This window comes from Solanum stenotomum, chromosome 10 (genome assembly GCF_019186545.1).
Source record: "Solanum stenotomum isolate F172 chromosome 10, ASM1918654v1, whole genome shotgun sequence".
In the NCBI taxonomy this organism is placed as follows: domain Eukaryota; kingdom Viridiplantae; phylum Streptophyta; class Magnoliopsida; order Solanales; family Solanaceae; genus Solanum; species Solanum stenotomum.
The window spans coordinates 57,449,947-57,475,832 of NC_064291.1; the positions used below are offsets into that span (position 1 = coordinate 57,449,947).

At 31.6% G+C, this 25,886-nt stretch overlaps 4 protein-coding genes across 6 annotated transcripts; 3 read left to right on the top strand and 1 right to left on the bottom strand.

The window, feature by feature from the left end:
* Positions 1-532: 532 nt before the first annotated feature.
* On the top strand, positions 533-3,286 carry LOC125843285 (uncharacterized protein At5g39865-like). 2 transcript variants are annotated; one of them, XM_049522506.1, is made up of 2 exons: positions 533-1,632; positions 2,952-3,286. In XM_049522506.1, the coding sequence occupies exon 1, from the start codon at positions 610-612 to the stop codon at positions 1,594-1,596; it is 987 nt and encodes a 328-aa protein (XP_049378463.1). In that variant the 5' UTR covers positions 533-609; the 3' UTR covers positions 1,597-1,632; positions 2,952-3,286. The 2 variants fall into 2 exon arrangements, with proteins under 2 accessions (XP_049378463.1, XP_049378464.1); XM_049522507.1 differs by lacking the exon at positions 2,952-3,286 and adding an exon at positions 1,996-2,124.
* A 2,006-nt stretch (positions 3,287-5,292) lies between these two features.
* On the bottom strand, positions 5,293-6,549 carry LOC125843239 (NAC domain-containing protein 43-like). Its single transcript, XM_049522450.1, has 3 exons — positions 6,372-6,549; positions 6,013-6,296; positions 5,293-5,901 (listed from the first exon to the last, which is right to left on the bottom strand). The coding sequence occupies exons 1-3, from the start codon at positions 6,541-6,543 to the stop codon at positions 5,293-5,295; spliced, it is 1,065 nt and encodes a 354-aa protein (XP_049378407.1). The 5' UTR covers positions 6,544-6,549.
* Positions 6,550-15,988: 9,439 nt separating this feature from the next.
* Positions 15,989-16,569, top strand: LOC125842275 (uncharacterized). Its single transcript, XM_049521548.1, has one exon. It carries the CDS (start codon positions 16,018-16,020, stop codon positions 16,555-16,557), a length of 540 nt encoding a protein of 179 aa, XP_049377505.1. The 5' UTR covers positions 15,989-16,017; the 3' UTR covers positions 16,558-16,569.
* Positions 16,570-21,168: 4,599 nt separating this feature from the next.
* LOC125842550 (alcohol dehydrogenase-like 4) lies at positions 21,169-24,179 on the top strand. 2 transcript variants are annotated; one of them, XM_049521857.1, is made up of 10 exons: positions 21,169-21,312; positions 21,376-21,512; positions 21,585-21,634; positions 21,718-22,049; positions 22,567-22,649; positions 23,153-23,228; positions 23,334-23,395; positions 23,485-23,580; positions 23,661-23,822; positions 23,917-24,179. In XM_049521857.1, the coding sequence occupies exons 1-10, from the start codon at positions 21,279-21,281 to the stop codon at positions 24,025-24,027; spliced, it is 1,143 nt and encodes a 380-aa protein (XP_049377814.1). In that variant the 5' UTR covers positions 21,169-21,278; the 3' UTR covers positions 24,028-24,179. The 2 variants fall into 2 exon arrangements, with proteins under 2 accessions (XP_049377814.1, XP_049377815.1); XM_049521858.1 differs by lacking the exon at positions 23,485-23,580 and having other exon boundaries at positions 23,917-24,116.
* The last annotated feature ends 1,707 nt before the right edge of the window (positions 24,180-25,886 follow it).

A 25,886-nucleotide genomic window follows, 5' to 3' on the forward strand; every position in this document is an offset into this window, starting at 1 on the left:
AAAAATCCAGGTATTTGGCTCAGCGATGATCATATATATACAATATTGGGCTATTGGCAAGGAACATGGTTTCCACATCATGCTTGTGAGTGACAAAATCAATTTTGTATTGAAATATAAAGGACATGTGATATAAAATTAGATTGATTTGAAGTTGAAATTTTATTTGAATAATTTTTAAAGTTATAATTTTTTAACATAAACATGAAAAATACACAAATTATGAATAGGATTAGAGCTGTTGTATAGTGATTCTAATTATATTTATATCACACAAATATATCCATAATCCAATTTCTATGGAGTAATAAATAAAGTTAGACCTATCTAAAAAAAACCAAAAAAGAAAGAGAGGGACAAAAGTGAATGTGGAGGCTCACCCTTTTTGGTCTTTACGACAGAAACAGTAACTTTAGGGGTCGAATTTGAAAATGAAATATTTGAGCGGTAAAATACCAGAGAGGACCCTGCATTCACACACGTCCATGTCCATTTTTCAAAAATTGAATACAAACTCCTCGAACTCCGCCATTAAACTAAGACTATTATCAAAATCTCCGTTGTCTTCATCACACTCTTCACTTCGTTGACTCTATTCTGCCATTGCAAATGGGTTGCGTTTCATCCACTCTGCTCAATCAAGACAATGAATTCACCAATATGGGTGGCTCTGCTGCCGGTTTTAGCCACCACATTGTCTCTCTAACTTCCACCACTTATGGTCTCTTGACCCTTGATCCACCTTCAACTCCCCCACCCACCACTGTCCCTCCCACCCCTACCCCACCACCTCGCCACACTCTTGGTTCGCTTTTCCCAAGCCCCTTGTCGGAACCCAGAATCCTCAAGTCCGACATCATCAACTCTTGGGAACTTATGGCTGGTCTTGATTCCACCTCCACCACACCCATCTCTGACAGCTTTCGATTTCCCTCTTTACGCCAATCAACCCCTGATTCTAGTTTCAGATTCTTGAATAAATCATCCCCCAACAAAGAGAATTCAAGCCCCAATATTCCATCTTTTACCGATGCGCTTGATAAAGCTGACATTTTTAACCCCACGAGATTGTCTTCTGCTTCCGTGTTTGATGGGTTTGAAAAGCTTTGTCCGCCAAATGGTGAGGGTAAAATTGTGATCTATACGACAACGTTGAGGGGTGTGAGGAAGACCTTTGAGGCTTGTAATGCTGTGAGATCAGCGATTGAGGGGCTTGGGGTTTTGTATTCTGAGAGGGATATTTCGATGGATAGAGGTTTCAGGGAAGAATTGAAGGAGCTGATGAAGGGTAAAGAGAGCACTGAGTTAATACCTCCAAGGGTGTTCTTTAAAGGGAGGTACATTGGAGGAGCTGAGGACGTGATGAGGATTGTGGAGGAGGGAAATTTTGGGCATTTGCTTCAAGGGTTGCCTAAGATGAAAGCTGGTTCTGTTTGTGAGGGTTGTGGGGGTGTCAGGTTCATGCCTTGTTTTACATGTAATGGGAGCTGCAAGATGGTGAAGGAAGACGTGGAACAGAATGAAGGCAGAGCTGTCGTGGTGCGGTGTACTGAGTGTAATGAAAATGGATTGGTGCTTTGCCCCATTTGCTGCTGAGTGATGCAGGATCTGTGACTCTGAGGACCTAGCTCGGTTAGTCTCTAATGCACTCTCCTTTATTTGCATACATATATCTAAACTTGGTGCTCCTTTGGCAAACTAACCTTGATGAATAAGGATTGATGTTCACTATGGTATAAGATTGTAATTCAATAACTCGGGATATATGTGTTTATAATTTATTGAGTTACTGCTACCTTTGGTATTTGAATTTGGGAATACTTACTAACTGGTTATAGCAGTGTTGCATAAACTAATTCTGTACAGCCATAAAGAGAAAGCATGGTATAACATTTAGTACCCCCAGCAGTGCTAGGCTGTTAGCATTTTTAAATACGATGGTACTTTTTGTGATTACATTGAACTGCTTCTGAAATGGAATTACTCCATGAGCAGCTCGAGGCTCAGGGATTGATTGGAATGGTACTTGGAACACCTATGCTGATTTCTGAACTGAAAAAAGAAGTATTTGAAATAAGTTTGAGGGCTACTTTAGTTACTTATACCCTTCTTTTGTCAAGGAGAGAGGTGTTTTTCTCAAACTAGTAAGTGATAGTTTAGGTATGAAACTCACACTCTCAATAGTTTAGGTATGAAACTCAAAACAAAGGGACACAACTTTCTTTATAAATCATTTGTACCAAACATTGATATCTCTGTTAGAATCCCTATACTTATTTCTGCGCCAAGGAAAGTGGTATTCCCTCTATACCATTTTATATGAGACCATTTCCTTTGTAATATTTTCCAAAAAGAATTACACACTTTTATGTTTGAAACATTTAGCTATGGAGTTTACTCTCAATGACATGATTATATAGCCAGAAATTTCATGGCATAATAGATACCACATGATCCAAGGGTCTCTCGTTCCATGCCCAGTCAAATAAGTTCTAATAGAATGAAACAGAGGGAGCATCTGTAATAATTTGAGGGCTATTTCAGCCGTTACTATTTGGCAGTAGTCACTTGCCTTTATTAAAGCATTCTTGCTTTCCCTACAGACCCATACAGGTTCTTGTTATTTCAGCCATTACTATTTGGCAGTAGTCACTTGCCTTTATTAAAGCATTCTTGCTTTCCCTACAGACCCATACAGGTTCTTGTTTGTCCTAAACCAGTTAACTAAAGAATTGTTTGGTTGATTCTTTCTTCTTCTACTTTGTGAATACAAATTACTGGTTTGAGTTTCTTCTTAGGTAATGCAATGGATTACATTATTCAATTGATTATCTGGATCAATAAGCTTGTATGATAATAATGATGCATTTAGATTTGTATTTTTGACCAACAGAAGCTAACTGATTGATATGATTAATCTCATCAAAACTTGCTTCTTAAATCTCGGCCAGGGTCCAGTTCTATTTATAGTGGGATAAATGGATTATGTACACACCAAGTTGCAAGAAGATATTTTACATGAAGTTCTCAAGGACAGCTTTTGAAAGATTTAGCTCAAGTTGAGTGAAGATTCAGCACTAAACTAAACTGCGGGTAGTTTCTCAGATTCTGAATGAATCAACTGGCCCATAGGTGTTATCTACCTGTGTCATGAGACGCAGTGTAAATTGAAACGTACCAATAATATATCAATGCTAAGTAACTATGATATGATTATGATAAATTTTGCTGCTTTTACCTTACTTACGGATAGCTTTTCAATGGTAACTACAACATTTCTTGTGTTCTTCTGTGGGTGAATGTTGCTGTTTTTCAGAAATAGTCACTTTTCAACTTGGACGTTACCAGTAAAACTCCTGAAATAACCACATTTAGAACAATGACAAAATGTAAAAGTGCCGCATTAATTAATTAAATAAATAAAAGAAGAGGTAAAAGGCCCAATTGTAGCGAAGAGATATATTAGTTGTGGAAATGGCTCCTTCCAGTCATAGGGATTAAGAAAGCAACAATATAATGTCCAATGGGTCCTAGCTAGCTGCCTTCGCGAATCATGAGTAGGGTATAATCAAAGATTCATAGAGCTACAAGTCAATCCACTAGTCACCTCTTCTTTCAACAATATATTTATTTATTTATATATTTTCTATAATCCTACCATTACACTAGCTTACACGTATATTAGTCTCACTCTAACATATATAATTCTATTCGCTAGGCTTTGATCACTTAATATTTTTGCTTCTCCTAGAATTTCATAATAGTACATACCTATAATTAATTAAAGTAGTAGTTGATGTTGTAGAAAACATTAAAGTGTTAGTTTGTTATGTTAAAATAGTTGATGTTGCGATAAGATTAGAACATTTAAACCAACATATAATATTAAGGAAAAAGAAAAGATAAAAAGGTGCACTCTCAACGTTTGAGAAGGTAACGTTAATGAATAAATGGGACCAATTTGTCAACACAGTGTTATGATTAATGGTAAGAAAATGAAGTTTGGTGATGAAACGAACATAAATTCATTTGATTCAGTGCCTCTTAATGTAATGCTATAATTAGCAGAACCACCGCCACTCTAACCATCATGCACATCAATCAATTCTATCAATAGTTTTATGGTACGGTGTATATACCTTGTTATTATAACCTAATTAATTATTTCATATATATATTCTTGTCGGTGAAACCCTTTAATAGACTTGTGTGTGCTTCCATATTTAGAGATCAAGTACCTAAAATGATATAGACATTTGTGAAATTAAGAATTAATATAACTATAACAAAGTTGGAGCTGCAATACAATGTTTCATCCTCGTATGAGACCATCAAACAATTAATTAATATATACAGTATACAGTTCTCTATCTAGCTAACAAAAATGTAGCAATCACCACTATTTTAATTACCATCCTACTTGCTTGGTGCAGAGATGGATATGTACCTACTTAGATTTCTAAAGAATTCATAATTTATCTTATATAAAAGATAAAAGAAATTTGTATTGAATGAGCCGATCAAAAAAGAACCAAAGGAAATGAATAAAAGTAGAGGGCTTACTCAAGTTAACTGAGATTGAAGCTTGCTTAATTGATTCATTTTTCAACCTTTAATATGGTTGGCATCTTTATTTTTATACTACAATCTGGTGGCCGATACCTACCAAAATCTATAACACAATTAAGCAAAAATTCAGCAATATCCACTAAAACCACATTTGAAAAAGGATAAAAAACTATCTAAAAAAATGGAGGGAGTATTATTTTTAATTCCAAGACAACAATTGCCATGTTTTCTGATATTATTGGTCGACGCTGGAACTTTTTGTAGGTGCAAGCAAGGTAATAATCACAAATTGTAATTTTCAAGATATAGTATAATTTTATAAGATCTCACTACTAATTAAATTCATTACGGTCCTCACTAAAGAAAATAAATTAACTATATATATATATATACACCTCTCTTACGCGATCATCGGAAATTAAAAAGATCAGGTTGGATAGTATATATTGGCATTAGTCATAGACAACATAATGATGAAATAGGAGACAGCGTTAATTATTAAGAAAAGATATTTCAGTTGACTATCATATGCATGTCTCATGTCAACATACTCCATTATTCAAGACTCTAATACTATTATTAAAAGAAAAAAGAAAAAAAAAATTACGTACGTACGTGGTACTAGTATCATTGTATCAATCAAACTAATTACTATTAAGGATACTATATATATATAATAACGTCTCAGCTTGAACTTATTTTGGTCTATATGATGGAGAGGAATTAAACTGATAAGTGGCATAATGGATCGGAGGGTGATGGTGCGTAGCTCCAAAATTCCACGTCAACTTGGTGGTCATCATGTGGTTGATGAGACTGGGAGAAGGCATCGTCGTCATCATTTGGTCTGGCGTGACTGTGATGATGAAGAGGAAAACATATGTTGTTGTTTGATGAAATATTGTCATTGCCGTTAAGTTGAGAAGCCACCAGACGATCGAGAGATACCCAATCACTTGGACCAGATGCCGTTGAAGTTTGTGACCAATCAACAGGCCGGCTAGTTTTGGGTGTCTCACAATGTTGTTGGACGTCCTCCATAATATTAATGTTGTTGGTTGGAGAATGATGATTGTGGAGGTGGATGAATGTAGGAGTATTATTATTTATCATGAAGGATGAGTTGGTGTTATTTATTTGCTTATCATCTAAGTTGTTGTTGTTTTCCAAGCTGTCTTGTTGTTTGCATGACGACATGTACATGAGTATTTGATCAAGAACGCCGTCGTTGTAATTTGGTTTCTGAATTGTGGACATGAGTGGTGATGGACTCTCAAGAGCCTTATGATAATTCTTCTTCTTGAAAACACGGCACACCACCCATCCTTCTTCCTGCAGGTTATTAATTGATGATTCATTGACGACCTGCATATATGCAGTAGCTAGGAACAATAAGGTAAAATTATTAAGTAATTGTAGCTAGTATTAGCTATGTATACTAACGTTGAGAGTAGTTTGTTGGGGAATGATGATGTTGTCATCAAGGCGATACTCATGCATTATCCAATCTGATTTCTGACCATGAGGGGCACGTCCTTTATAAAAGACTAAGGTTTTTCTCATCCCTATTCTCTTACAGTTGCTGTGAATGACTTTATCGCGACCAGTAGCCTTCCAGAATCCGGCTGCAGTAGCACGATTTGTTCGAGTTCCTGTCGGATACTTCTTGTCTTTGTGACTGAACAAGTACCAATCATTTTGTGGTGTTGATCCTATTCTGCACTTTTCTGCATATATATGATATTATTATAATTAGTACGCGAGTGTTTAAACAAACAAAATGAATATATGGTAATACGTACCTTGAATGTCCCATGGTTCAAGCTTGTTCAGATCAACATCGCGAATAACATCAAGATCAATTTTCTCATAGGCAACCTTTTTCCTCAAGTAATAATGAACAAGTTCTTCCTCCGTTGGATGAAAACGGAATCCGGGAGGCACTTGAGATTCCCCATTTACTGACAGATTCATGTCCTTAGTCACCTTAATTAATTTGAATTAAGGGAAAGGGGATTATATAATTTATTAAAAGGAATAATGGTGAAGAAAATGAGAGGCCGCCCGAGTACTTACTTAAAAAGAAAAGGGAAGAACATCATCATTTAATATGCAGTGGTTAGAGACACAAATTAAATGAAAAGGTTTGCATGATGTCCATTGGTCTACTTTTATGGTGGGGTCTTCTCAACTCTAACATAAAATCAACCACCACTTTCACTATTATTAGAGAAAACAAATAATAATCCATTCCATCCCAAAAAATAATACTCCCTATTTATTGATCTTCTATTTATAAGCTCAATTAAATTCAGCTTGATCCATTTTAGCCTATTAAAAAATTGGATTGATATGTACTTCATATTGATCATCATTTTTTTTATCAGTGTAAATTGAGGTAAGGCGTTCATTTGACATTTGTAGAAAGAACAATAAAATAGTAAGGGGTTTGATAGTATAATTCAAAAGAGTGGGGTCCATAGATGAAGAAACAATGACGTTGGACCTTACAATTTGAAGAAAAGGTCACTCGAAACCACCTCACTCATTTTACTCGTGTAACTAATCCGCGTAGGATCGTTTGGTTGGGAACAAGTTATTCCAAAGTTAATTATTCTAGAATTAATTAACTGTCCTGAGATAACTTATTCTACCATGTATATGAAATAACTTATCTCATCACTATGATATAAATGGTGAGATAAGTTATCCCAAACATGACAACCAAACAATGTATAAAAAATTTATCTCATCACTATTTATTTTTATCTCTCACACCAAACCAGTGGCGGATCTATGCAGAGGTTTGGGGGTGCCACGCCACCCCCGAACTTCGACAGAAACTCTATATATACATAGGTATATATATATATATAATATTTATATAAATATAAAGCGTGTCACCCATAGAACAAAATTGTCTTGTGGTGCCATGGTAGAAGGGCAACTTTAGAAGGCTGATGTTGCGGGTTCGAATCCCATTTGTACCTAATTTTTTGAGAAATTTGATGCAGACGTTTTTTAAGAAAAAAAAAAAGGCTCCAAGCACTGGCACAATTTTTATTTTTATTTTTTTATAATTGTTATTGACTTAAATTAAATTAATTACATAATTACTCCTTTGACTTTTCTTTTATTTGATTAAATACTCAATAAAAGTGTAATACCTTATTATTTACATTTTATTGATTGATTTGTGATATATATCGAAAAGACAAATAATTTAATCAAATATAAAATTAATTTAATCGATAAGTCTATTTGGCACCCACGGACTCTAAATCCTGGATCCGCCACTGCACCAAACGACCCCAAAAAGAGGGTGTCGGTTCGGAGCCATTGCACTTTCACTCCCAAGAAATTAGCCATCTCACATTAGACTAAAATTAACACTGCATCATCATTTCATCTGTCACTTTATAATTGGGATCAAACTTGTCAAATTTTAAACTCTCCAACAACTTCAAATATATAATGTTTGAATCTAATCTAACTTCACACATGATGTTTCAAGTTTCAAATAGCACATGACACAAAAATTACTCCGTCTTCACTTTCACTTTTACGTGAAAATTTTAACTATCATTCAAGAGTATTAAATCATTTATTGAAGAGGTACATCTATTCTATCACTCAAGAGTATTGAAATAAGACAGACTAAAACGAATGTATTAGCCAAGTGGAATGTTTAATTCTAACATATTAGCTAAAAATTGAAGGTTGTTACGTGTCTTGTCCTTCTCACAATTCCAACCACTTCATTATTCTAATGTCTTATACATAACTCGATAAAATACTATAGTAGTGTTAAATTTGTAACTTTCATAAAGATGTAATCATTTTATTCGTCTTTCTTCTCCTAGCCCTCTAGTATTATGTCCACCAGCAACGATGACATTGTGACACACGCATTTATTTGTTATTCACTTTGAGTCCAATATATTTCTCTGTCCCATACAAATTATAAATAACAAGGATATAGTTTTATTTATTTTGTTTCTTAAGAAATTTTCTTGAAATTTGTTTATACTTTAAAAATAATTAAATGTAAAAGTAAAATGAGAATTTTTTTATCAATTTTATCTTAAATTTGTAATTTGACAATTATATATCTGGAATAATTATTTTTAGTAATATGTGTTGGATAAATGGACAATTAATATGAAACGGACTAATTGAAAACATGTATTCATAAATCAACTGAATTTTTTGTCATTTAAGTCAACATGCAATATGATATTTTCTTAAAAGTAGAAAAGTCCTTTTTAAATTTTAAGACAACAAATCACACGAAAACACCCAGCTTAAAATTTGGTGGATTATCAGTCACTGGAAAGTTTTAAAATTGGGTCAGGCCGAAGTCGGTCTTTTTTAAATTGAGTATATATTTTATTAGATTTTTTCTTAAAATGTTAAAATATAAGGTGAAAAACTATCATATACATCGGAAGGTTGGATATTTTTCAATAATTGTGATTTTCTTTTACTATATCTAATGAAAGATTTGTACATTTTCTGTTAAAAATAGGTATACTTATGTGATTATGATGATTTTAAAAAAATCATAATCTTGTGACCGTTTACGAAATTTAGGCATGAAAACACTCACCTTAACTCCTGTGAATGAATATAATATTTCCTAAAGTCATTACCCATGAGAAAACACGAAGCCTCTAAAGTCTAAAGCAGTTAACTTACATAACTGGCGCAAAATTCTTAAATTTTCACCTAATTAACTACATTCAACTAAACATATCATATTCGATCAAGTAAAAACAATGCCTTTTTTGAAATATTTTTACTAAAACATTATGCTCGTTGAAACGAATAACATGTTTCTCGATAATCCTATACATATATAAATTGAAACCAAATTTTTTTTTTCCAATAGAGACCTAATTCATAATTTGTATAGAGGTGATTTTCTATCTCAAAGTGAATTGGATTTACTGATTATTATCTCAAGACTCTGAAATATAAATATACTAAAGTTATGCATTCTACCCAATTGAGGTTCCAGTTTTCAATCACAACACGTCAAAATTAAAGAAAGATTTTCACATGTTCTAAATTAATCTCGAGTGTAGACAATTAATTAATACTTTTGGTAAAATACAATTAATAACAAAAATGTGTGAAGTTATAGTAACTATATATATATATATATGTTGTACACAGAAATGTATTTATAAAACGTTAACCAATTAGAGAGAAGGATAAATAAAAGAAGAATATCGATAGTGATGTCCCAAAAATGAAATAATATATAGTGATGTCGCAAAAATGAAATAACATATAGATGGATAATATATTAAAAATAACTTTGAATCTCATAAATTTAAATATGCAGAGTTATTATTTCAATTATAAAATGAGAATGTTGGAAATTGAAACTCACTAATATAATTACGGATCCGGCTCCTCTCCATTTCTCTTCTCTCCATTTTTCCCAAGTTCTAGCTTGGATTGGAGACATATGTCATAGTTTAGAATTAATGGTTGAGATTTAATTAATTAAAGCAAAGTCCTAACCATAGTTATTTAATTTCATATATTTGCTTTTTAAATATTTTTGCAATCCAACAATTCTAGATTTACAATATATTTTTCCTAAATATATTTAAAGAATTTCTTTTCTTAATTATTTGAATATTTTTTTGCTGATATTTTACTTTTTTTTCCCTAACGTTTTCCATTTCTCAAATAATATTTGCCAAATAAAAAAATTAAAAATTGTGACCTGACCTTTTTTTTTCTTTTAAGAGTAAAATAAATTTTGTCACTCAATTTTAAATTCTTTCTTTTTCCCTAAATGGAGTCCATATTGCTCTATAGACACTGTAGTTCTTAATACTCTGTTAGAATATTAAAAACTTTTAACTGGATTATAATTTTTTTCAAAAAAAGTAAAAATATTTAGTAAAAGTTTTAAATATATTTATGGAAAATATAATGGATTGAAAAAATATTTAAGAAGCAAATATATGGAATTAAATAACTATGTTAAGACTTTGCTTTAATCAATTAGATCTCAACCATTAATTCTAAACTATGACATTTGTCTCCAATCCAAGCTATAACTTGGAAAAATGGAGAGAAGAGAAATGGAGAGGTGCCGGATCCTATAATTACCAAGTTGGTTGTACTCAAAGGCAGATCGAGGATTCGGAGGCTAGGGGTGCCATATCATCTAAATGGTAAACGGGTCGGTTCCTTCATTTTTGGTTATGATTCGAGTTATTTAGTTTTTTCGATTTCTATAAATCCATTGATCAAATATACATATTTAGTAATGTTTTTTTTTCTTTTAAATATTCTAATATTAAAGATATATACTTAAATAGTTTGTTTTTTGATATTTTTTAGGAATAAGAGACCTTATTCTCTATAACTTTGAGAAAACAAGAAATTTTTCACCTTAAAAATTCAAATTTGTATACATCATCTAATATCATATAGTTGAGAAAAAAATTAAAAATTATAGCTTCAATCCCATTATCTTCACTTAGCTAGTGTGACGTTAAAGATTGAAAGAACCTTTAAATTCAAAAGCTTTAACATGATTATATCATCATTTTAAAAGCTTTTTTTAAAAAAAATACTATTTAAATATATTTTTATTAATATTTCATGTGACATTCAAAATTTAATAGTAATCTGAAATTAATATAGAATATCACACAACATTCGTATCAATTAAAGATAAGTAAATAAGTAAAGAGTAGCAAATAAAGGAACTAATTGAGGGGGGCGAGAAACTGAAGCAACGACAAAAAAAAGAGAGGAAAAAAAGAGGAAGAGCTAAAAGCCGATTTGAACCCTCGACACTCACTTGAAAAGATACGCCCTTTGCGCACCATTCAACGTATTGGTCACTGGGTGGCAGATCTACTACATATTCAACTTTTCATACTTATACACATATATATACAAAGTTTTAACTGAGGCCACTGGGTGCCGCGGCACCCCACCCATAAGGCTAGATCCATCCCTGGTTGTACCGCTTCTTTTAACAAACTAAAAAGAAAAATAAAATATATTAATTACAATTTTGTTTTTTTTTTTTTTATCAAATTTCATTCATGGCTGCAGATTCTAGACTCCAGTGATGATAGATACAACAATTGACACCCTTTCATGAGAATTCTGCATCCGCCACGGAATAGAAGTTAAAAAGGGATATAACCAGATGGAGGGGGACATATATATAAGCCTAACCTCCTTTAAAATGTTAGGACGATTAATTAGATGACTCGTCCTATAATGTTTCATGATCAAAAGCTGTTAGTACAAGAAGAAGCATATAGAAAAGGTGTTACAAGAACATATTAATTACAATTAACATGGGTTTAAAACAGTTTAACTGCCCAGCCATTTGCTGGTTTAAAGTTGTTGTCATTTGAATTGATGTTTTACCTCACTTTTCTCTTCTATCTGTTTTGACTCTCTCTTGAGTACTGTATCACATCATCAACAATCCTTTTTTTCCTACCACCATGTTCAACTTGTTTTGTTCCTTTTTCCCAAGTCCCAAGTATTTATTTATTATATATATATTTTACCTTCCAGAGAGCTCATTTTTAAAGGAGCCAATTAAAATTAATCCATGACAATATGACTCACTCAACCCTTTTTTTTTTTTGGTAAATATTCAACCCATTTAAGTGTGCGTGGATGGGGCCTATTTAGTTACTTAACTCATACTAATTAACCAACTCATTTTAATATTTAACTGATACGTAGCTTAATTGATCCATGAAATTTTTTGTTGAGATATGTTTATTTTTTTAAATAATTATTTTGTTTGATATGTTCCCTCGTATGACGTTTTGATTTTCTTAATTTGAGGAAGAAAAATTGAAAGAGTGTCATCCATAAAGATTAGAGAAAGGTGAAGAATATTTTTTGGAGAGAGAGGGAGTGTGATGATTAGAGTAGAGAGCTAGTGTTTGTGTTGAACCATGATGATTTGTAAGTGGATGGATGATGAATAAGCTAAGGCAACACAACACACAATATATACTAATAGTATATAAATAAATTCCGTTATGATCAAGTAGTGAGTCTTAGTCCTAATTATGATGTTCATTATTCCTCAATTCCTTTCTTTAATGATGAGGCCCGGCCTTAATAAATTGACGACGCAACTACTTACCTCTTAATCTCATGAATTCACTATTAAATAATAACTACTTAGTGGCCGGTAGTTGTAGTTGGTTAGTTGGAGTTGGACTTAATTCTATATATGCATTACACTATTCACCCATGCTATACTTACTAATTTTTAACTTACAACTTGATGACGTCCCTAATTCGTAAACCAAAATTTTCTCCTTTATATAATTACGATGTGATATATGTATATATGACGATAACATTATTCATGTACACAAAAGAAAAAGAAAAAAAGTACTCCCATGAGGAAATTAACTTAGTAATGTTTTTGAATTTGCTTTACAAGCAACATATATAATATATTAGAGTAGTATTTTAATATCAATAATTGCCAAGGAACTTCTATTTGGCAACTTATTATGTTCAGATAGATGAGTTGCAACACCAATTTAATGTTACGTTTGTCCTACACTTGTTACTTCTATTTCACGTTATAGCTTTACGTACATGATTTCCTCTTTTCTTTCTAGTGTCCGTTTATCCCCCTTTCTAATTTTCTTTCTTCTTCTGTGAATTAGATAGCCAAAGAAGCATTGGTCTGTGTAATTTTAACCTCAATCAGATATCAACTGACATTTTCCTACTTTATGTTATTTTACTACATCTAACATCAGTAATGATCGATATTTATTCCAAAGAAAGAATAATTAGTAAAAAGAACATGTAATAAAATGTACGTATGTGTACCAAATCACCTTTTATTATTACTGTTTTATTATCAGACTGCTTTAATTTCTTGTTGATTTGCATCTTAGTATATATTTAAAAGGTGCTTTAGAGAGAAAAGTTTGCAATTATTAGTGAATGAACATGATAATTGTGATTTTACATCTCTAGGGACCAATTGCTGAAATGAGAGAAGATGCTCTTTCAAAGTTAGATTGTTGCTTTGTTAAAGAAAGGTATCCATCTTATCTTAATTAATTAAACGTTTACCTTTTCACAGAAAATACTAAAAGTGATTTCAACAGTAAAGTTTCGTTAGAAACCCCACATTGGAGTCCACTATATATATATATTGGAAAAATTACTTATATACACATCATTAGTTTACTTATTTTCTATTATTCCCTTCTTTTTTAAAATATTACTAAAATCCCCTTTTTTTACTCCTTAAACCAAACTCCCGGATACATAACTCCATATCTCCTAACCCACATTTCTCTCCCCAATTTTTCTCTCCTAAAATCACGCCATATTCTCTCCCATGATCTTATCATTCTAATTTTGAATTTGAATTTCAAGATATTTCTCTCTCCAGTCAAAGGATTTCTCATTCCTTCTAGGTATTGTTTCAATTTCATTACTTTCGCTCATAGTTGTTAGTTTTTTTTTAAATTCAAAATTCTGATACATTTATGGAGGATCCTCCTTCATTCAGTTTAGGTATTACCCAGATAATGCCATCCAACACTAATCATGTTTATGACAATGAAGATCTAGGTTGGGCTGAGAATAGANTGTATACTAAAAAAATAGGTAATGTTTGTATGCGATTGATATTGACTGAAAAAATGAAGTCAAATCTTAGAATGAAATTGGTATACATTGGTATACAAGTTCTATATTTTCCTCTCTCTTCAATTTATATTTCGTATTCAAGTGTGATCATATTTAAGCTAAAACTTAAGAAATCCTTATTAAAGATTTTATGATCTCATAGTATCTATATCTATCAACAAATTTCAGAATTAAATATACTTATTTCAATAACAAAACAATATTTTAGATATAGAAAAACACACCAAAAACAAGTTCAAAACTTAAGTAAAACGTTTTTTTTTCCTCAAGAAATCAAGTTTTAGATTAATTAAAATAAAAAATGAAATCAAAATTTCAAAATATAGAATTCTTAATTCTAAAAAAATCATATTAAAAAAAAAACAATATCAAAATTTAAAATAAAAAAAGCAAGAAAAGCAAAAAATATATATTAAAGAGAGAGAAAATTACATGTTAAAATATACGGTGATAAATTTATTTTTTTAAAAAAAATTAAAGGCCCCAATAGTCATTAATAAATAAAAGTTAATTGAATAAGTTAAAAAATCCCTTAAAAGGTGTAATAGATAATTACAAATTGATTCTCTCTTATTTATATTATTTCTCTCACCTATTAATTATATAAAAGGAACTGCAATCAATATAATTAAATAATTAATAATATAAAAATATAAAAAAATTAATCATTTAATAAAGTAAATTTTAATTGATTTTTAAATAAAGTTAAATTTAATTGATATGTTATAACCCGTAATTAAATTGTTATAAGTAAGAATTTTTTAAGAATAGGTTTAAAACTCGTAATATTGTCNGAGAGAATGTAATTTAGATCTTAGACTATGGGATTCCTTTAATTTTTACATATATATATATGGTGTTAATATTGGCCCAATATGAATGAAGTTCGCCAAATACTTGTGGGCCTGCTGTCTTTATATTAGGTTATGGGCTATAGCAAATAAAAAATGGGCCCATGGACATCCAAATGAGAAGAGAGTCAAAAACAGGCTGTCATTTCCCATTTCATCCCTTCATGTCTTAATTCAACTTAACGTGTGAACCATATATGTTAATGATCATCAAATCTCTTGCTAGATATGTCTAAATTTTCAATTGGAGAATTATTAACTAGGTCCTTTTCTCAAAACAATTATATTATGTCTACATAAGCACACCACAACTAATTTAATATTGAAAAGATTTTGTAGTTGTAGGTCCGCCAAACCTCGTTAGTCAACAAATTATATTGTATAATATAAGATCAATTCTTGTTGAAAATCCTAAAAGCCTTCCATATGTATGTATAATTAGATTATTTTAGGTTCTTGTTGCATCAGTTTAGTGCAACTCTCTTTTTATTTTTTTAATACATAACATATTTTCTCATAATTTGGGTGCGCGCGGGAATGCGTACTTTCCGTCATTTGCCACTTTAACTTTAACAAATTAGAAAAAGAAGAGTTTGTCCGGTCCCATTTTCATTTCCCTTTGTCTGTCTAAACTCTAACTAAAGAGAAAAAGTGAAAGGCAAATAATAATCTAATAGGGATTTGACTGAAAACATGGAGATAATGCAGTATGGCCCCCATTAATATAATTAATGTGTAAGCATAACGCATGCACTTACTATTCATACACAAACACATGATTTGTTTCTTCTTTATCTAGGATCAAGAAAAGCGAGTTCCACCGACGACATATCCATCTATATGACTGACTATATATATATGTTCAATTCTATTATCAACATTAATTATAAGTAGTTAAGAAATGGGGAATTGCTTGTTTGGAGGAAATGAAGAGATGATGGTGAAAGTAGTAACATCCACGGGTGGAATCATGGAATTCGTTGCTCCAGTTACAGTTGAATTCATTGCAGAAGAATTTCCGGGTCATGGAATATTTAGAAGCCATGATCTTTTCTGGAAGCCACTGCCAGCAGCACAAGTACTATTAGCAGGAGACTCATATTATCTACTGCCACTCAACAAAGAAGAGAGCAGTAATATAGAAATAGGACATGTAAGATCAAGCAGTGTTCCTCAAATTCAAAATCTAGTGGTTGCACCCTATAGAATGTCTTTCGATAGCCAAGGAAGGTCACAAGCGTTGTATCGCGGATTTTGGAAAGTGAAATTGGTCATAACTCCCAAACAACTATTGGAGATTTTGTCACAAGAGACTACAACACAAGAGTTCATTGAGAATGTCACAACTGTTGCTAAATGCGGCAAAACTGGATTTTCCGATTCCTGGAGTCTTTCTAGTAGTAGAAACACCACTTCTCATGCTTTATTTTCCTTAGAGTAAGACCTAGAATATATCTTTAATATTTGTACGTGTTGATCTACTCTCTTCTCTCTCTGTAACATCAATCAATATGCATATATTATATATCAAGCCATGTTTCATCATTAGTAACTTATTCAATATTTTCAGGGAGCAGCTTTTGTTTTAGTCATCTATATATGCTTTTTAATTGTTCCTTCCGATAAAAAAAAAAAAAAACTTTAGTCAATCAGTTTAGTGCTCATCACAATTTGGGAGGTATAGTCAAAATTTCTATACCACTGGCTTGGGCATCATAGCACTTGTTCTTCCATCAGACCCCGTCGTCCTTAACATCTATAGGTAGATTGTTGCGACAATCCAAAGTTTTAAAATAACACATAATAGAGATTATTCGATATATATATGCATGCTTTTTGAGGTCTCTATTTATTTCTAATTAAAAAAATCTGGACTTTATATTTGTGGATGTACATGAACCCCCACGACTTACATTTAATAATAAAATTCTGAGACTTGTATACATTGTCATAGCTACTATAGTGCATAAAAAAGGTTAAGAAAACGCTAGTTGTAGGATATGAGACGGACTTTTTACAAGCATATTGGTGAACGACAACAAAACTGATAAAATTTTGCTTCTTTTTGTAAAATAAATTCCATATACAGGAAGGCTAAGTTAGTAGTTGGTCCGAACAAAATTGGATGTTAAATAAAAGAGTTAAAATTGAGCAATAACTTGGATATAAAAGAAAAGAATATGTAAACAATTTTTTAAGAGAAAGCAAGACTTGGTCCTTGGCACTTGGCTGTACGTTTCATCAAGTTTACTTTGTCAACTTGCAGGTTTCATCATCTTTAGCAAGTTCTACCGCCCATCATGTCACTACCCCCAAGTCAACACATTCCCTCATTCCATATACTCTATAATTAATCTTTTCTGCAACGTAACTTGTGTTTAAAATCACTATCGGATGATGTCCACTTAAACTTAGCTCTATTAGAGAAAGGATGGTGTATTACTAGCTAGGTCTTATCTTTTAATTTTGGTGAAGTAAACATTATTTCCATAGTTTTTATATACTAGAATAAATGCGAAAACATTACTACTAGTAGTTTTGTCTAACCAAATAAAGGTATGCATGTACTTTTGTGTTAAAAATGGTAATTGGGCCTGTGGGCTACAAAGCAATGAGTAGACTTTTGAAGCTCCCTAAAACCCAAATTAGAAGTTGGCTCAAGTCAATCACAAAAGACTAGTGCAATAAAAATAATTTTTATTAGCGATAATAAATATATTTATTAATAAAGAGTGCTAAAACTTTTACCGGCATTAGATAATTAAACAAACGGGTTATTATATAAATGTGGCTTACCAAAAACTAAACTTTATCTGAAAACATGCATGTGGCTTTGACTAATAATGACAACTATCTACCTTTTTTTTTGTTAGTTTGTTTGGTTTTCTCAACTAACTTGTGTAGATTGCGAAGAAGGAAAAAGTTAAAAAGAAAAATAGGGCAATTCTATTTCTACCGTATGCTACAATTGATAACCATTGGAGTGTTTTATTCTCCTTTCTCTTCTTCAACTTGGTTAAGTGGAAACCAGAAAAAAAAAATTGACCAAGCTGACTCCATAATAGTAGTATAGTACAGGCAGGGGTGGAGGGTAGGTGTTTAATCGCCAAAACATTAAATTTACAAGTGAAATTATGAAATATTCCAATATTGTTCCAAAGGGTATATTTTAAATTCCACTTATGATATTTTAATTTGTCTTTGAGGTGGTTTTTTTTAAATCGGATGTCCCCGAAGGGACAGTAGTTAATGGAGTCAGCGCATGTGTTTTGGGTAATTGCTATTTACCACTATTTCTCCATCCACATTAGCTTTTCTCTAATGAATGAAATCACAAATGAATCAATACAATATTAATCCATATGCATTTGCCTTTTGGTCCTAGCTAGTTGTCTGCAAACATCAAAACTAGGGTCAACCTTTTTTAAACAAAAATAATACTGTACAGTAGTAATTTACAAGTTTAGCACATGCATGCATGTTCACATTATATATACAATCTTCGTTGCTTTATGGTAAGTAAATGTGAACCCTTCTTTCTGCTGATCATAATTATTACTGATTCATTTCTCTACCACACCAAAAGCTAATAATCCCTTTAACATAAAGAATTTAGTCCACGCTTCTCTATCTCCAACAATTGGTCGATACATGCTTAATTAAACTAGCCACATACTAAGTCTAGAGCCCATGAAGAAAAAATAAAATTAAATCCACCTCTAACTAATAATTTTATTTGACATATATAATCATTTTTTTCAGGTGTAAAATTACTTTATAAACTATTTGATTGCGTAATATTTTTTCCGATGTCTGCACAAAATTAATGCCAGTTTAAAACATATTATTAAAATAGAAGCAGGGTAACAAATGATAAAAAGGAGTCACGGGCGGTGGGATATTTTAATTTAAAAATACTAGTATTAAATATGGTGAGCACATGAAGCAACAGCCAGGATCAAGTCAACTTCTGCTAATAGTCTAAACTTACACATGGAGGAGATTATGTGCGTAGGAATGGAAGGCATTGGATGTAAAGGATAGATAACGACGCACTTAATTAAATAATTCATTTTAAATGTGTCACTGCTCATCAAATTTTTAAATGATGATCTTCTATTGATTTTTTATTTTTATTTTTAAAAAGTGTTGTGGGACTTTTCGATGGTTTTGTTGTTTAACGACTTTGCCTCTTAGCAAACTCTATATTTTATCATCGTTATTAAAATAATAATAATAATAATTTGGAGTTTAATTACACTTATTAAGTCTTGTGTTCTTGGGGATTAAGATTTGATAACATTAGAAGAATAACAAAATAAAACTTATTTAGGCTTGTTAACAAACAGTAGATTTCAAATAATTCTTGTTGGTCAGTTAATCTTTTAAATAAGTTAATACCAGATAATTGCTTCATGTCTCAATCTCAAATTAGATACGGTTGTTGTTCAGGGAATTTTCGCAAATACTTACTATAATAAATTTAATTAGTTTGCATATTTACGGGTTGTAGCTACAGTTTAAGTTGTCTCGTTTGTAAAATTCGCTGGTGAGTTTATATAATTTCACGGTATATTTGTATAATTGAGCTATTTTTGTATAAACTCGAAATAACAAATTTATACAAATATATACAAACATTTGAACTTTAAACATTTATACAAATTATATTATGCAAAATTACATTTACAAAAGTTATACAAATTCTAAATTATACGTGTAAATTATACAAACTCGAAACCCAACTCTATTATCACTGAATATTGATTGCGAGTAATAATTATCTAAAACTATAACTATAATGACTAATTAACTAGTATATATTTGTTAAGCACTTAATTTTCCCATGTTATACGGGATCATTTGTTTCCTTAAAAAGTGTTTTCCCTTTTCTTTTCTTTCTTTTTATTGCTATTGTTTTCCTTCCTTGCATTTTTTTTTTAATTACAATTTGGGGATCAGAGTGACATATAAATCCCATGACCTGTTGAATTAGGTGTATCACACAGTGTGTTTGAAAGAGGTAATTTGAGATTATCTTCAAACGCGTACAATGATATTTTACCGTTCCAGAAACAATAATAGTAGTATCAGTATGCTTGATGCATTTTTCATTAACTTATTAATTGTCAAGATCTATAGTCTAATGATATTTTGTTCATTTGTTGTTCTATGTGTCGATTACGGTTTTGGTTTGATGAAGTAATCATCTACAGAAGATTGAACATGTAAATAAAGACATTTGTATATATAATAAATAAATATATCGTGGTCTAAACTCTTAAGGTACGAAAGTCAATGTATCTGGTTTTCTACGTGAATTTGCGCATCGATTTTCTTATACGACTTTCAAATAGATTTTACATATTTAGAATATTAATAAAAGTAATATAATTGTAATGTTTTAAAAAATCTAAAAGATGCTATTTAGTAAAAGGAATAAAGTCCCACGGCTATAATAATAATATTGCACCTCTTCCAGAATGTTCAAGATTTGGTGAATCTATATTCAAACTATATTCAAATTAAATAATTGCTTCAATCTTGAGTTAACTATTCTTAAAAAATTATTTGATAACTAATTTAAATTCGCACCTTATAAAAACAAATTTAAAATTGCACCTCATAAAAGCAAGAAAAAAGGCTCCCTGACAAAAAAATTCAAAATTCTTTTGAGTAATACATATATTTGCATTTTACAGTTTGTCGAAATAAGAAATATGGGAATTAGGACACAAGGAAGGAAGGGGCTAAATAGTACATTAAAAATTACTTTTTTTACTTTGTCCTTTGGATTAGTTTTGAGCTATTCATCTAAAAGAGGTAAAGTAGTTAAGAAATCCATCAAATGGAGGATAAATATCAAAAAAAGAAAAAATCTCAATTTTGAATAATTTAACTTATAATTATTTTTTTAATATTTTACTTAATATGGAATAGGGGAAATAATATTACTATTTAATATCCCTTTTATTTGCAGTGACAAGTGTAATATATTTTTAAAAAAACACGTCATAGAGGGATGAGAATGAATTGAATTTATGGATATTGCTATTAATTAGTTTGACCACAAGGTTTTGTTGTAACACTATAAATAATGCCCCCTGCACTAATGACTTTTGTAGAAATTGACTAGGAAAGAAAGCCCCCAAAATTGAAGACATGGCTTCCAACGGCAAGGTCATCACTTGCAGAGGTGAGTTTTGTGGAGTAATAAATTTCTTCTTCTGTAGAAATTAACAAATTATTATTGTTGCAGCTGCTGTAGCGTATGGTCCGGGGCAGCCCTTGGTGGTAGAACAAGTGCAGGTCGATCCACCTCAGAAAATGGAGGTCCGAATTAAGATCCTCTTTACTTCCATCTGCCATACGGATCTCAGTGCTTGGAAAGGCGAGGTATATATATAAATCAAGTTTTGATTATTGTGATTGATGAATGATCTAATTTAATTTAATTTGTTGGTAAAGAGCGAAGCTCAACGAGCTTACCCTCGAATTCTGGGACATGAAGCGTCGGGGTAAGTTGAACAATATAATACTACTACTAGTGTCTATATTATTGTTTTGTTTTACAATTGTTAAGAAACATATACATATACAGAGTAGTGGAGAGCGTGGGAGAAGGTGTGATTGACATGAAAGAGGGAGATCACGTAGTACCGATTTTCAATGGAGAATGCGGAGACTGCATTTATTGCAAATCATCAAAGAAAACCAACTTGTGTGGCAAGTTCCGCGTCAATCCCTTCAAAAGTGTGATGAACAGTGACGGAAAGGTCAGGTTCAGGAACAAGGATGGGATACCCATTTATCATTTTCTTAATACTTCAACATTTAGCGACTATACTGTTGTTGATTATGCTTGCTTAGTCAAAGTTGACCCTCATGCCCCACTTGACAAGATGACCTTGATTAGCTGCGGCGTATCCACTGGTAATTAATTCTCTTTTCTTATATTTTTATAACCCAAATAGTATCTCTCTCACATTTTTTAGTAAGGGTTATTCATATCTTTTATATATATTCTATTTTCTATTCTACATAAATTGATATTTGAACTTTCCACGCCCTTAAAATTAACATGAATATTTTAACATAATATACATATTAATTGATGTTTAATTTTAATTTTTTTTAAAGTAAAAGTATATGTTTTTATCTTGATATGTTAAACTAACGAGTAAGAATGAAAATATATTTTTATTGCAAATTAAAACAACTAGTAGTATGAGTATAATTTTTTATTTACGTAAGATTGTAAATTATAACAAAAAAACATACTTAATGCTATTATACAAAAACAAGTAAAAAGCTACATGATGAAATTATCATAATACTGATTGCTATTTAAGAGTATTTGGGCCTACTTTTGTGGCTGCTACTTGTTTCATTACAAGGCAAGTAGGGCATAGAAATTATTAAATGGGATATATCCATATAATTGATGCAGGTCTAGGGGCTGCGTGGAACACGGCTGACGTTCAAACAGGGGAAACGGTGGCAGTCTTTGGATTAGGAGCTGTTGGTTTGGCCGTAAGTTCCTAATACTCATTAATAATGTCAAAATTAAAATTATTATTTAAATAGGTTTGAAGTCACATTAATTTTAATTTAATTAATAACTGCGCCTAAAGGCGTTGATGTTGTCTCCATCAATTAATTAAATACCCTCACATGGTAGCTAGGACACCGCGAGGTAGGTGTATTGACAAATCTTTTTCAAGATAGGAAAGTAGCTAGCTAGGTGGATCATTTTTTTTTTACTCCATTACTAATAAATGTACGGTACCTCTTTTATTGACTTTTCAATTTTTTGCGGTAGCTAATTTATGGAACAAGCTAAGCACATAGTAGTAGTTTATTTTACTTATATATATATTATTCCTAAAGTCAACAATATATTTCTATTACTAAAATAATTCTCTAATCATAGTTTTAGTATTCTTTTTCCTCTTTCATGGATCAAGGGTAAAAGGTCCTTTAATTGACTAGTTGAGCACAAGAATTAATTTGTTCAAATTTTCAATTTGCCGCAGGTTGTTGAAGGGGCACGAAGCAGAGGCGCATCGAAGATCATAGGAGTGGATATTAACCCTGAAAAACGTATTAAAGGTAAACGTTTCCGCAAAAATCATAAATGTATTATCTTAATTACTAATTTATAAGTTAAGGATTAGACAAATAATGATATATGCTCCCTCCTAATTATTAATTAAGGTGAAGCAATTGGAATTACTGACTTCATCAATCCCAAAGAAATCGACGTGCCCGTCCATGAGGTCAGAAAGAGTGACAAACTCCATGACTGTAATTTTTAATGGTTCATAATCAATCACATGAATGAATGATGCATTGAATTTGGGTGCAGAAAATAAGGGAAATGACTGAGGGAGGCGTGCATTATAGCTTTGAGTGTGCTGGAAATATGGAAGTTCTCCGAGAGGCATTTTTATGCACACATGATGTAAGTAATTTTATTTTTTCTATATATATAGAGAGAGATTGTCGTCGGATGACATGTGAGTTACGTTACATTACGTACAGGGATGGGGCATGGCAATAGTTTTAGGAATTCATCCGACACCAACATTGTTATCACTCCATCCAATGGAACTGTTCGATGGCCGAAGGATTGTGGCATCTGTCTTTGGTGACTTCAAAGGAAAATCCCAACTCCCTCTTTTTGCTAAACAATGCATGGCTGGGGTACGTACGTTCATTTTACTTACTTATATCGTATTTTCCACTTTTTCTTATTAATTTAAAGTTACTGACTTTTCAATTGCATGTCTATGATCAGGTGGTAAAATTAGATGAGTTTATTACTCACAGACTGCCATTTGAGAAGATAAATGAAGCTTTTCAATTGCTTATCGATGGAAAATCCTTGAGATGCCTGCTTCATCTTTAATTTCAATCTTTCGTCGCTTCCTCCTCCTATCATGTAATGTATTTTGTGATTTTGGGTTTCTGCAAAAATCTTTATTGTCGTGCACTTTCTCGTATTTACTTTATAAATTTCTACATTGTTAAGTACTACTAGTTAATTGCCTAACATATATTTGCATAATTTGTTTACTTAAAAATTAATGGAAGAAAAATCATTTGAATTGAGCATGAGTTGGTATAACTCTACAATGCAATTAAATGTGACTTGGTTTTCATGAAAAAATAATATGGGTTATTGGATCCCATATTGAAGCTTATCAAACTACTATACTAGTTAAGCTAGCCCAATAATATAAATAATATGTTTTGGGGCTAATTATGGAGTTTTAAGTTGTAGAAGCAACAGTGGGTTATTCAAGTGAAGTAAACACCAACATCACAAACCAATTTTTTTGAAGTGATTGTTTGCGTGAATAAAGGAATGAGTTTTCTTTATCACAAATCATGTACTTTCTTTGACGCTATTTAAGGCATAATAAGAGTACCCATATACAACAGACGACTTTCACACTATGAAAAACATAAGAAAAGTGACACAAAAGCATATTGTCGTAGATCACAAAGAACCAGAATTAACACTTTGAAAGAAAAAAAGAGCAGCACTAAACATTTGTGTTCATTTTTATTTTTCTGTGTGTATGACATTATCAATCATTCCTTCTAGGATCTCTAGTATTCCCAACGATGAAATAGTCTATATTAGCGACAGCGAAACTTCTTGTCGTTTGCTCAAACCTAATATAAATCAAAAAAGGAAACATCATAATAGCAAACCAAATTAGTAATAGTACAAATAAACTTGAGGGGTGGGTTTGAAGTTGAGGAATTGGGAAAGCAATAGAGCAATACAAATTAATACATTTACCGTTCTATTCATAATTTCGCTTCCATCCATATTTCTTGAAGGCAGAATTATATTGTAATGTGATCTCAGATATTAAATCACCTGCAAATGTCAGCATGTTGAATTACCCGACTAAAATCAAAGGAATCGTGAACATGTTTTGTAGACTTATGTTTTACAACTCTTGAGACATAAGAACAATTAGATAATAGACAATCCATACGCAGCTGGAAAATATAAGAACCAGTACCAATATGCAGCTCCTCAAGTATAATAATCATGTACCCGTCGAAATTTAGCATACAGCAAAAGAAACAACCGAAAATAACAAAAAGAAGCACAATTCTTTTTCAGTAACTTCAGAATTCAAAACTAACTAATATTTAGAGCAATAACTATTAGTTCTGTTATGTATTATGTTGTCATATTCCTCTTATTTGCTGCGGAAAAGTCTAATATATGATACTGTTAATAAAAAATCTTATAATAAAGTTTTAAACTATTATTTCCTCTAGTCAACTATTAAGTTAATTATTGAGGTATGACATACCCTTTAAGAAGAAAAAATTAAGAGCATATGCAAATTAAAGAGCAAAGACACAACGGTAACAAATGAAAGTTGTTTTATTATCAAATGTTTTCTTACATTTCTTTTGGTAGAACCTCTGTAGCTAAAACTAAATCATTCTCTGTCACATAAATGGTTTATTTAGTGTGTCAAGGAGGTGTTGCCATCTCCTAAGGATCTGCAGTGGAATCTAATAATTCCATAAGACTCCATTTAAATTGTTCAAACTGTAGAAGTCCAATGGAAACTATCTAATATATTTTATATTCACGTCGTTACAAATGTCTCACTGAGCGGTAAATCTGTGTTCTTCATGGCAGTATTTCACTGTCCATGTAGCATAAGTCAAGTCTTATATCGGATTTATGTAACCAGATTCTATAATTGGTCTTCTTCCGAGTAAAGGCGT

What these genes read in the sequence shown, in the direction of transcription:
- LOC125843285 (XM_049522506.1), top strand. Translation starts at nt 610, where the DNA reads ATGGGTTGCGTTTCATCCACTCTGCTCAATCAAGACAATGAATTCACC.
- LOC125843239 (XM_049522450.1), bottom strand. Translation starts at nt 6,543, where the DNA reads ATGAATCTGTCAGTAAATGGGGAATCTCAAGTGCCTCCCGGATTCCGT. An exon ending in TGAACCATGGGACATTCAAG is followed by an intron (nt 6,297 to 6,371) that starts GTACGTATTACC and finishes ATATATATGCAG; the next exon opens with AAAAGTGCAGAATAGGATCA. An exon ending in CCCAACAAACTACTCTCAAC is followed by an intron (nt 5,902 to 6,012) that starts GTTAGTATACAT and finishes AATAACCTGCAG; the next exon opens with GAAGAAGGATGGGTGGTGTG.
- LOC125842275 (XM_049521548.1), top strand. Translation starts at nt 16,018, where the DNA reads ATGGGGAATTGCTTGTTTGGAGGAAATGAAGAGATGATGGTGAAAGTA.
- LOC125842550 (XM_049521857.1), top strand. Translation starts at nt 21,279, where the DNA reads ATGGCTTCCAACGGCAAGGTCATCACTTGCAGAG. An exon ending in CAAGGTCATCACTTGCAGAG is followed by an intron (nt 21,313 to 21,375) that starts GTGAGTTTTGTG and finishes TTATTGTTGCAG; the next exon opens with CTGCTGTAGCGTATGGTCCG. An exon ending in TAGCTGCGGCGTATCCACTG is followed by an intron (nt 22,050 to 22,566) that starts GTAATTAATTCT and finishes TAATTGATGCAG; the next exon opens with GTCTAGGGGCTGCGTGGAAC.